This window comes from Heterodontus francisci, unplaced genomic scaffold (genome assembly GCF_036365525.1).
Source record: "Heterodontus francisci isolate sHetFra1 unplaced genomic scaffold, sHetFra1.hap1 HAP1_SCAFFOLD_152, whole genome shotgun sequence".
NCBI lineage: Eukaryota > Metazoa > Chordata > Chondrichthyes > Heterodontiformes > Heterodontidae > Heterodontus > Heterodontus francisci.
The window spans coordinates 1455415-1468191 of NW_027141229.1; the positions used below are offsets into that span (position 1 = coordinate 1455415).

At 42.4% G+C, this 12777-nt stretch overlaps 1 protein-coding gene across 1 annotated transcript; it reads right to left on the reverse strand.

The window, feature by feature from the left end:
* Positions 1–3868: 3868 nt before the first annotated feature.
* Positions 3869–7507, reverse strand: LOC137362495 (probable G-protein coupled receptor 139). Its single transcript, XM_068026875.1, has 2 exons — positions 7441–7507; positions 3869–4764 (listed from the first exon to the last, which is right to left on the reverse strand). The coding sequence occupies exons 1-2, from the start codon at positions 7505–7507 to the stop codon at positions 3869–3871; spliced, it is 963 nt and encodes a 320-aa protein (XP_067882976.1).
* Positions 7508–12777: the final 5270 nt, after the last annotated feature.

The following is a 12777-nucleotide window of genomic DNA, read 5'->3' on the forward strand; positions in this document are numbered from 1 at the left end:
GGGTGTTGAAGGCTGTTTCTCGACAAATAGAGACCATTAAAGGCACCTAGGTGGGATCAAGGGAAGGATTCTTAAAATGGTTGTTGAAGAGTCAAGAGGGGACTGTGAGAACAGAATTTTAGAATTTTAAGAACAGAATTTTATGGGGACATTTAAACTGAGATTAATCAATCATGTATTGCTGGCTTGGCCTTGCGGCTGGGACAGCGCGATGGCAGAAAAAGATATTATGCTTCAATGACTACTTTAAATACCTCTCCCCTCCACATACGATGATATTGTGTTATCATGGTATGATAAAAGGAGGGATTGTTGGAGAATTTTCTGAGCTTTGCTAATTATTACTTAACTTTGTAGAAATAGAAAAACAGGACGCAGCTTGTAGCTAACCTAACCAATGGTCAGGAAATGTAGACAGAGCAACTGACCACAATCATCTGGCTTAGGAAGGGACAGAGCTCATGATGGATTTTGGGGAAGTGAAAGCAGAGTGTTCGTTACTGACTCTTCCGCTTTTATCATGTTTGTGCAACCTAGCCAGAAGTAACGGCCAAATATAGTACCTGGAGTGTGTACGTTAAATAGCGAACAATAGCTTGTTATGCTCGAAATAACGCTCTACTGACCTCGGACATTGCAAAGGGCACAGAGCTGCAGGTGGTCTTGTGGTTGTCCTGTGGTTTCTGCTTAATTGTGAAACTGCTAGCTCTGCTTCTTTTATACTATTTAAGTCCACGGCGATTTGTAGTTGGCGGGAGTAGCGCTGGACCGCATTGAGGTTAGGTGTGCTCCCCCATGATATCATGCTATAAAGGGTTTGATTCCCAACGTCTGAGTCCGGAGAATTTGTTCAACAATTGGGCACAATCTGGATTTTCTTCAACAGGACTCCTGCACTACCTGCCTGCGCCTACTACTCCTCCTGGTGGACGGCCATCCCTCTTCTGCCTGTGCAGCCATTACCTGCGGTGTGGCCACCTCGCTAAACATGCTATCCACGGCGTCCTCAGCACCATGGTCCTCACTGGATACAGGGGTGCGGTGCTTGAGGATTGGAGAAATGCTAACGTTGTACCTCTGATTAAAATAGGAGTGAAAGATAGACAGAATAATTACAGGCCAGTCAGCCTGACCTCAGTCGTGGGCAAATTATTGGAATCTATTCAGACAGATAGGATAAACTGTTACTTAGATAGGCACAGGTTAATCAAGGATAGTCAGTATGGTTCTGTTAAGAGAAGATCTTATTTGACCAACATGATCACATTTTTTGAAGCAGTAACAAGGAAGATAGATGAGGGTAGTGCAGCTGATGTGGTCAACATAGAATTTATCAAGGCTATTTACAAGTTCCCACATGGCAGACCTGTAAAAAAAAAATCCCATGGGAATCAGAGAAATGCAGCAAGGTGGATACAAAATTGGCTTAGTGGCAGGAAACAATGGGTAATTGTTGACGGGTGTCTTAATGACTGTAGGGCTGTTACCAGTGGTATTCCGTGGAGCTCAGTACTGGGTCCCCTGCTTTTTGTAGTATATCTTAACGATTTGGACGTAAAAGTAGGGGGCATGGACAAGAAGTTTGCAGACCAGACGAAGATTAGCTGTTTGGCAAATAACAAGGAGGATAGCTGCAGGCTGCGGGAAGATATTGATGGTCTGGTCAGATGGGCACAAAAGTGACAAATGGAATTTCAGACAGAGAAATGCGAGCTGATGCATTTTGAGAGGTCAAACAAGGCAAAGGAGTACACGATAAATGAGAAAATACTGAGAAGTGTAGAGGAAGTGAGGGACCTTGGAGTCAATTTCCACAGATCCCTGAAGGTAGCAGGACAGGACGATAAGGTGGTTCAGAAGGCATAGGGAATATTTACCTTTATTAGCTGTGGTATAGAATATAAGAATAGGGAAGTTATGCTGGAACGGACTAAATCATTGGTTGGACCACAACTTGAGTACTGTGTGCAGTTCTGGTCACCTTATTACAGAAAGGATGTAATTGCACTGGAGAGGGTGCAAAACAGATTTACGAGGATGTTGCCAGAACTGGAACAATGCAGGTTGGAGGAAAGATTGAATAGGCTGGGTTTAGTCTCTTTGGAACAGAGAAGGCTGAGAGGAGATCTGATTGAAATGTACAAAATCTTGGGGAGCCTGGATAGAGTGGAAGTGAAGGATTTATTCACCTTAGCAGAGAGGTCAGAGACGGGGTGCGGGGGGGGGGGGGGGGGGGCGGTGGTGGGGTGTGGGCATAGCTTTATACTGATTGCTAGAGAAATAGAGGGGAGATGAGGACAAACTTTTTTCACCCAGAGGGTGATCGGGCTCTGGACCTCACTGCCTGAAAGTGTATTTGAGGCATAGACGCTTAACTCACTGAAAAAGAGTCTGGATATGTACCTCAACTAGCATAATCTGCAGGGCTAAGAACCAAATGCTGGAAGGTGGGATTGAAATAGGTGGATCCTTTTCTGGCTGGCACAGAAACGATGGGTCAAAGTGGCCTCTTTCTGTGCCTTAAACATTTGATATTTCTATGATACTATGGTTCTTGGAAGCTTAAAATACTAAATTATTCCTCTTTTCTGCTGATATTCGTTCTATGTTTTTTTTTACCAATCTTTTACCTCGTAATTCAAATGACATCTGATTCACAGGTCTTTCGAATCAATGTCTGGTTGTTCCACTTAAGAATTCCCTTCCTTAAATGAAAAAAAGTTGGTCAGACTAATCAGAGCAAGATTCCACTCAACTTCGCAACCAGTCATTTTGTTTCAGCCTTTTTCAACGTCTGGCCCCAAGTTGCACCATTGCATATTTTGGGATTTTCATGCTTAAAAACTTTTATTTAGAAATTCGCAGTTCTGAATTTTCAATTTACCTCAATGGGGTCCTCAGTTGTGCCTGACCTAACAAGTTACAAATAACGACTACTTATGAATCCAGTATAATTCATTAAGCAAGATGATATAAATACTGAACATAAAAGCACTCAAGGCAATGTGGAAGTTTCTTATCCTTCAAGACCAGGATTCTTTGAATGTTGCCAGCACAGGCGATGCCTTTGTTCTCCTGTCTCTGAATTGACATTACGTTGAACTGTGTTTCAGAATAATTACACCACAGACACCATTGTTAACTGTACCAGCAAAGACTCTGAGTTTCCATCTTTTGGGCTTCCGATTCCTTATTATGATATCCTTTGAATTAACTCTTCCATTAATTTAACGTGATGTTCATCTGTTGTCACCACACCTCTGTAATTAGAGTGGAGTACGCGAAAAGCATCTCCATCTCTTATTTCCTAGGCTCCAAGAGTTAACATTTCATTGTGTGAACACATATTCCATCCTTGCAGATACAAAGCAGTCGGAAAAGCACAGTTTCATCTTCTTATCAACAATGTCAACTACCGTAAACAATTCACCTCAACATTCCCAGGTTGCCAAAGCAATTAAGAATAAATGTGTCCAGTGGAATATCAGGAAAAAATGTTGTTTTTAAACATAAATGTTTTATTCTACAGATACATTTAATTGATCAAGTCAGTTAGCATACATATTAAACTACATGGTTCCTGTTTAATGATAGGTGTCATATCCAGTTCAAGCTTCTTTCACATCAGTTCCTTTAGGGAGAGCAGTCACTCTTCTCCTGACCCCTTTACCAAGTTCATCTCTTTCCCTTTGCTCACTGCTTGTTATCTTTTTTGATTTCTGTTCATTTACTTCCCATCCTCTTGCTCTAGACCCCCTCTTCCCGTCACTAACAGCTCTAGTGTTTGTCTTTACTCCTACAGGCCATTTTCTTCTGGACCTCCAGCGGTCACCTCTTCTCCATTAACCACTGGATCTTTAAGCTGGTCTCAGTTGCTTTGTTTATTAATTAATTTAATAATTGATGTAACTGGATATTTCACAGCGCTCTTTAACTGCTCTCTGAACTCGGACTGAGTGGCCACATAAATAAATGTGTTTGTACAGCAACTTACATTCCGTAGCATATAAGCGACCTTTCCAAAGATATAAAAAGAATCATCATCGAAGAAATAACCAACATCAAAGATATATAAAATATACACCAGCCACAGAAATATGAAATTGCCAGATATGCTGAAGAGTAAAATCATAGACTTCCTTCTTCTCTCCATTTCAGAGTCACTGTGATTATCTTTCTTGCTCTGACCCCTCAGTCTCTGGCGAAGTCGACTGGTCACTAAAATGTGTCTGACCGTCAGAGCATTCAGCAACAGAATTAAAATGAACGGCAATAATGGTGTTAAAACTTTTTCAAATCTTCTCCAACCAATCCACCGAGGGTCAGTAAAATAGCTTGGCTTATTAGAACAGCTCCATTCGACATTGTCTGTTACCCATCCAGGTTCATATCTAAAGTAGATGGGAATATTTTTCAGACAGAGCAGGATGCCAGTTGTTGACAGAACCACACTCGCAGTTTTCCTGGTGCAATATTTTGATTTCAGCTTCTGGCAACAAATGGCGACAAATCGATCAAATGTGAAAGTGATGGTGAACCAAACAGAACAGTCGACGGCTGCACGGATCAGGGCATAGAGAGGGCGACACACAGAGGTGAGGTCCAGGAAATTAAATGGGAAATAAAAGTTATTGATTCTCCGGAGTATGATCTCAGTGATAATGACCAGTAGATCCGCCGTTGACATGGCCACCAGGTAACGGGTGGTGCAGCTGGAGAGTCCGCAATTTCCCTTGGACAGGATCACAATTGACACCAAATTAACTGGAAAGGAGAGAAGGGAGAAGTGGCTGTAAATTACTGGAAAAACATTCTCCGCTTCTCAACCCATGCAGGGAGGATTTTAGAACGAAAACCGTCTGGATTGGGATCGGGTCCATGACCTCAACCTGCCTCCAACACCAACACTTCCAGATTTAACAAATCCTGGACGGGGGGGTACAGCACCCCGCTCACCGGACGCTGGTCAACTAGTTAAATATAGTAATGAGGAGCCAAAGAATGGGTAGACTGGAGAACTGTAGCCGAACTCCAACCACTGCCAGTGTAGGAACCCATTCCGGACTCGAAACACTCCCTGGTGTCGAAGAAATTCCTCCCCGATTCGAACCAGTCCCACAGATAGGAGGCACTCATACGTCTTGGACCACTCTCTCTGATGTATAAATGAGTTAGATTGAAAAGGGAGTTTATTGAGTCAATGCAAATGTGATCACAGCACAGGCTTTCATTTCTACAGGAATATCATTAAAAGAAAAGTGTCATAATAATGTATTATAAAGGTGGTGATTGAACACGTAAATAATGTGTACTCTTCTGGACTACATGTGATAAAAATATCCAGGGTTATCAACAGATGCACGTATTCTTCACAAAAATAATACCATAACTGGGGGATTATAGTTATTGGGATATGTTGTGGCTCTATTCTGTCGATAAGAGAAGGATGAGTGTTGAACTAAAAGAGGCCTTTAAAATTATATAAGGTTGAGAGAGGGATAACGTGGACCTGATATTTTCATCTTTGCTGGTGACCAGTTCTGCATTTCCTGAAAATAAAATGGTCATCAATAAATGCACGATGGAATTCAGGAGAGATCTATTCACTTGTACTGCTGGGAACGTGGAATTGAGACCTCTTGGAGTAGTTGCAATGGGGGGAAAAACATGACGAAGCGAAGTTAGTACATGAGGGAGACAGGATTGGAAGGATATACAAATAGGAATAGATGAGGTGGAATGAAGAGTGGCTCGTGCAGAGCAGGAAGACAGCCGTGATCTCGTTGCATCGAATGCCCGATTTATGTGCTGTAAGATCAGTAACTTGTCTATTAACAAGTCATAGTCATCAGTATTTTTCGTAATATTGAAGAGGATTATTTATTATTGCAGTGCACTCATGACCAAACGCTTCTCAGGACCGTGCTCGGGAAGGAAATTAATCAGCACCTGATAGTGCTGTCAACAACTCTACTTCGAGTAAGAGTAAGATGGGGACCCGCATTGAATACAATGACAGATACGCCAGGAAATACACAGTCCCTAGTATAAAAGCAAAATACTGCGGATGCTGGAAATCTGAAACAAAAACAAGAAATGCTGGATTTACTCAGCAGGTCTGGCAGCATTTGTGGAAAGAGAAGCAGAGTTAACGTTTCGGGTCAGTGACCCTTCTTCGGAACTGACAAATATTAGAAAAGTCACAGATTATAAACAAGTGAGGTGGGGGTTGGGCAAGACATAACAAAGGAGAAAGTGCAGATTGGACCAGGCCACATAGCTGACCAAAAGGTCACGGAGCAAAGGCAAACAATATGTTAATGGTGTGTTGAAAGACAAAGTTGAAAGACTCCCCCCTGCTCTCATGCTCACATCTCTGTCCTGGGATTGCTGCAGTGTTCCAGTGAACATCAACGCAAGCTCGAGGAACAGCATCTCATCTACCGATTAGGCACACTACAGCCTGCCGGACTGAACATTGAGTTCAATAATTTCAGAGCATGACAGCCCCCCATTTTACTTTCATTTGTAGTCATTTTTAGTTATTTTTCCTTCCTTTTTTTTTTGCATTCCTTTTTACATTTTTTACAATCTTTTTTTGCATTTATTTCATTTCATCTTAGTTTGTTCAGTTTGCTTACCCAGTGTTTTTTTCAGGTTGTTTTTCTTCAGGTTTGCACTTGCTGATGTTCAATATTCAGTATATTCACACCTAATCTGTACTAATGCTTTGTCTTTCAACACACCATTAACATATTGTTTGCCTTTGCTCCGTGACCTTTTGGTCAGCTATGTGGCCTGGTCCAATCTGCACCTTCTCCTTTGTTATCTCTTGCCCAACCCCCACCTCACTTGTTTATAATCTGTGACTTTTCTAATATTTGTCAGTTCCGAAGAAGGGTCACTGACCCGAAACGTTAACTCTGCTTCTCTTTCCACAGATGCTGCCAGACCTGCTGAGTGAATCCAGCATTTCTTGTTTTTGTTTGACACAGTCCCTAGTGTTACGTTGTCCACACCAGTTAGTCAGACTCAATCAGTGCAGTTCCAGAGTGACAAAGACTCCCAGTTATACATGATCGCTGAGGTCAGGTGCTCCACTCCAGTTCGTGCACACACACACTGCATAATTCTGCATTAACAGATAATTCCAGTAATCCTTCCCCTCTGAGATTTTCCTGTTTGAGCTCTGATTCTACAGAATACAACATTCCACATAATTCAACAACTTTACAATGCAGTGTGCCTTGAGCTTGAAACAGTTGAGACAACAGATTAAAATTGCACAGATAATTCAGGAAATTAATACAATTATATTATTGAATGTGTGTCTTTGTAACTGTAACCATTCGATCTCATGTAATATTATTATTCCCATGGTAATGGTAGAAACCAGCTCATTCACAGATTTACAAACCTTCATTGGATATATACACTTACCAGGAACGCCAATTATTGCAAGGGTCACATAGAATATGTTCCTCACCCATTGCATTGGTCGGTGCATTTTCTGCTTGGAGTGATCGGTCTGTTTGTGCTGCATGTAATATCCCTGAAATAAATTCTGAGCTGACACATTCCCAGTGCATTAACTTTATGTCCTCCCGGATCTCCATGGGGATACTGTGGTTGCAAAATTGTTCTAACTTTTTTTCTTAATCTTGAACAAACAGATTACGACAGCTGTGTTAATTCCCTGTTGATGGAATATATTTTTCACTAAAATTGAATTGAACCCATTCCTACCTGCAAGACTGGCCAAATCTGATCACAATAAGCAACTATTCATAACTGGAAGCTGTGTTAAAGAGAAATGAAGGAAGTCCTACAAAAATCATGAGTCCCATCTGTAGATTTCATGTCGTTTTAGTGATGGCCTTCACTCTGCATGACTATTCTGAAATTAAATTCCTAACGTCAGAGAATCCTCTAACCGTTCGTCTATACCGTGGATGCTCTCTTTATCTGTGCCATTCCGTTCAACAATTCATATATTCAAACAAAAAGGAGTATAGAATGGTTGGAACAGAGCAGCTGGCCATTTAGTCTGTCTTGTCCGTGTCAGCTCTCTGCACGGGCAGTTCATCTAAACTTACTCCCACATCTCCTCATCACTGACCTGCATTGTTTTTTTCTCTTCAGTTTGCTTATTCAATTCGCTTCTGATTGAATCTGGCTTCACCACTCTTTCAGCCAATTCATTTCGTATCCTAAACACGTGCTGTGGAAACATACGTTTTCCCTCATGTCGCCATTGATTCTATTGACAATCCATTAAACCCGCGTCCTTTGGCTTTCGCCACATCTGCCAATGAGAGCGGTTTCTCTGTGTCTACTCTGTTTAAACCGCCCATGCTTTGGAACAAATCTATCAGCCTTTCTCTCAATTTGATTGTCTAATCTGTCAGCATAAAACATCTGTGACCCCTGGAATTTTCTCTTGAACATTTTCGATATCCGTTGTAACGTCCACACATTGTTCCTCAAATTGCGGTGCCGAGAACTGGACACAATGGCAGGATTGTCAATATCGTTCTATCCCTCACACAGTCCGAGCTACTCTGTTTCCCTTTTCAACCTCTTTATCCGATACATCGATGATTGTGGCTGTGTCAAACCCTTCTTTCACATAGAGTTCGAAACTTTAATCAAATTTGCATTTAAATATCTGTACCTCCCTCGCCTGAAAACGGTCCATCTGTGACTCCTCACTTCTCTTCCACGAATTCCCTCTCTCCATTTAAGTGGACAGACTTTGCATCAATATTTACTATAATCCACCAACTTCCACAATTATCTTGACCACACTTCCTCCAACTCCACTTTGCATAAATAATAACTTCCATTCTCTCAGTTTTCTCAACACCTTCTGTTTTTCCCAACGATGCCATCTTTCATACCAGAGCTTCTGCAGTCTCTTCATTTCACATTAACCGTGCATTCCTCGCATTAGTTTTGCAGAGGCCTCAGCTTTATATGTTCTATCACCCGAGTGACTGTCCTCACCTCCTTCCCTATTTTCCAGAACCATGATATTAATTCACTTATTCTCACTTTCCAGTCCAACCGCCTCCACCTTCAACACATCATCCACCGACATTTCGACCATGTCCAACTAAAATCGTGAACAAAATATCTTTGTTCACTCTACAGTCACACCCAAGATTTGGTTTGCTTGCCCGCAGCTCCTTTCGATGCAAGTGCAAGAGATACAACAGATTTCCTTTCACCTATGATGATGAGGTCATTAGAAATAAAAGTGGGAGTAGGCCATTCAGACCATGGATCATGTTCTGCCATTCAAAACCATAATAGCAGATCTGAACATGGCTGTAATTCCAATTTCCCGCCAGACAGCAGTAAGTCTTCACTTCCTCGTCAATTAAAAGTCTGTCTAAACCAGCCTTGAATATATTCAATGATCCAGACTCCACTGATTTCTGTGTAAGTGAATTCTAAATGCGATGGAACTTTCAAGAGAAGAAATTCCTCCTCATCACCATTTTAATTGGGAGACCGCTTATTCAGAAACGGTGGACAATGTGCTGAGCTCAGGGCCGGGCAGGGCACCAATGTACTAAACATCTGGGCTTAGACTTAGGCAGCAAGGTGAAGGCTGGTCCTTCTTGTTCCTTGGATGTGGGCATTGCTGGCGAGGCTGGGATTTGTTATCCATCTTTTGTTTCTCTTTGGAACGAGGTGGGGAGCCACCTTCTTGAAACGCTGGACTCCATCTGCTTCCGGTGCATCCCCCAGTGGAATTAGAAAGGAAGTTCCAGGATTTTGACCCAGCAATAATGAAAAAATGGCGATGTAGTTCCAACTCAGGATGTCTGTGGCATGGAGGGAACATTCAGGTATTCATGTTTCCATGCGTCTGCCGCCCTTAGCCTTTTAGGTGTTAGCGGTCTCGTTCTTGAAAGGAGCTGTCAAAGAAAATGTTGGAACTTCCTGCGGTGTGATATTGTATATGGTACACAGGGCAGCCACTGTGTGCTGGTGGTGGAAGGAGTTAAGTGTTAATATGGAGCACCAGATGTACATCATGCAAGCCCATTTGCTTGGAACTTGCTGAGGCGCTTGGGGTTTGTTGGCGGCGGCACAGTTCCAGGAAAGTGGAGTGTTTTCCATTATTCCTGACTTATGAACTAAGAACAAAGAACAGTGCAGCACAGGAACAGGCCATTCGGCCCTCCAAACCTGCGCCGATCTTGATGCTTCTCTAAACTAACACCAACTGCACTTCCGGGGTCCATATCCCTCTATTCCCTTCCTATTCATGTATTTGTCAAGATGTCTCTTAAATGTCGCTATCGTATCTACTTCCACCACCTCCCCTGGCAGCAAGTTCCAGGCACTCACCACCCTCTGTGTAAAAAACTTGCCTCGCACATCCCCTTTAAACTTTGCCCCTCTCACCTTAAACCTATGTCCCCTAGTAACTGACTCTTCCACCCTGGGAAAAAGCTTCTGACTATTCACTCTGTCCATGCCGCTCAAAACTTTGTAAACCTCTATCATGTCGCCCATCCACCTCCGTCGTTCCAGTGAAAACAATCCGTGTTTTTCCAACCTCTATTCATATCTAATGCCCTCCAGACCAGGCAGCATCCTGGTAAACCTCCTCTGTACACTCTCCAATGCCTCCACATCCTTCTGGTAGTGTGGCGACCAGAATTGCACGCAATATTCTAAGTGTGGCCTAACTAAAGTTCTGTACAGCTGCAACATGACTTGCCAATTTTTATACACTATGCCCCGACCAATGAAGGCAAGCATGCCATATGCCTTCTTGACTGCCTTATCCACCTGCGTTGCCACTTTCAGTGACCTGTGGACCTGTACGCCCAGATCTCTCTGCCTGTCAACACTCCTGAGGCCTTATAGATTGCGATGTAAAAGTCAGTGGATGATTTATTTATTGCATAAGTCCCTGCGTCTGATCTTCTCTTGGAGCAACAACATTGATTTGTCTGGCCCAGTTCTGATCAAAGGTAATGCCTATGATATTGATAATATGATAATTGTGGAGTGACCACGATGATGGATATCACGGGGAGTTGGTTAGATTCTCTCTTGTTGGACAGGGCAATTTACTGGAAAATGTGTGATGAGATTTTCAGCTTCTTTTTATCAGCACAAGCCTGATACAAACAATGCACAATAAATGTTCTTTTGTTAGAGTGAAGGTAGACAGGTTCACTTTGGCCGTCATTCAACCAGACTAATGTTCGTCTCATCTTGGCCTCAAGTTTGACCAAATAAGTGAAAGTGGCAAATCATAGAGTAGATGGAGGGAGTATAAACTGTCATTGATCTATTTGCTGAAACAAGCCACAAGCTTCATGATTGGCTGTGATAATTTCCAATCGATACATTGTAACGATAAAGAGAACAAGGACAATACACAGGGTTGCATAACATATGGACAAGAGGAGGGATCATTGGATCTGATACCGGCTCTTTGGAAAGTTCTGCTGCTATCCATAGAACCATGGGGCTTGCAAAGCTTACTCTGAGCAATTACATGAACCAACTCTTCCCACTACATGGCGGGACATCGTAGTAAAAGGGAGAATACGGTGGTGCAGGGTCGTGCTAATGTGATGGCTAAAGTTCCCATCTTGGTGATGGATCTGTAGCTTGAGGGTCCAGTTGGCAGGTGAGTGGGAAAGCTGTTAGCAGCCCAGCTCTGGCTCTCATTTCTGGAAGTGATTAGCAACAGATTGAAGGAGTTCCACGGAAAGTAAGAAATATAATTCCCGCCCCAGGAATTCATTGTATCTTCTGGATTACCTTAACAAAGCAAAAAAAAAAACCTCTCACACCGAGGACTATGCCAGTTGGCTGAAAAGGCAAAGCTGCCACATGTTTCACATTCATGTCAAACAGAAATGAAACACTCGGACTCTCTGGTGAATCAGATTCAATCCTTCGTAAATACAAACATTTTTCTATTTCAATAATTTCGTTTCCATTCTCGGGAAGATCTATTTCTTCCGTACATCCTAGTTTTACATTTTGTTCCCAAATAGTTCTGTGATTTTATGTTCGATTTCGCACACTATCAGGATGGAGCATTCTACACTTACAAACTTGACATTCAACAAACCTCCCCAAAAAATCTTCAAGGCAAATCTGCCAGCAAAAGCATGTTCACGTCCTTCTGCCTCTCCCTCACATGAATTGCAAATATTGCAGATTTTTACTTTGCGGTGAGTCGGTTCCTTGTTGGTTTGAATTATCCTGAGGGAGGGACTGATAGCCGCATCGAATATTTCGTTCGTGCCCTGAAATCAGGCAAATCCCACGCCCTGACAGAGATTAACAAAGGAACCTGAAACATCCCAATTACAATATCTGAACCTGGGAAGGCACAAAATGCAGGTCCATTAAGTTAATTTGGTAAACAGGCAACTGAAAAAGGACGAAGCAGGAGCCAGTCTTACTTCCACATAAGTTTATTTCCAGTACTCATACAGCATAAGTGCAGACTACATCTCCCTTATCCAGACCAGCTTCCCCCGTACCCCTTCCCTGGTGGAAGCTGGTTCTTCCAGATGTACCCTGATCTTTCCACAATTAGTATCAGCTGCTCTTAATCACAATTAGAACATGCAGCTGAGCAAACTCAATTGACAAATCATTTGCAACATTGCCTGATTCGCACCATTTTGTTATCAGGCCATCAATGTATCCATTGTACATTATTATTTGTCTTGCGATTCCTGTTCGAAAATTCACGCTACATGTGAGCATTTTCGCTCCTGTTTGAAG

Excerpts from the sequence above, each read along its gene's own strand:
- LOC137362495 (XM_068026875.1), bottom strand. The coding sequence starts at position 7,507 with ATGCACCGACCAATGCAATGGGTGAGGAACATATTCTATGTGACCCTT. Across the intron at positions 4,765-7,440 it reads TGCAATAATTGGCGTTCCTG|TTAATTTGGTGTCAATTGTG; the intron begins GTAAGTGTATAT and ends TCTCCTTTCCAG.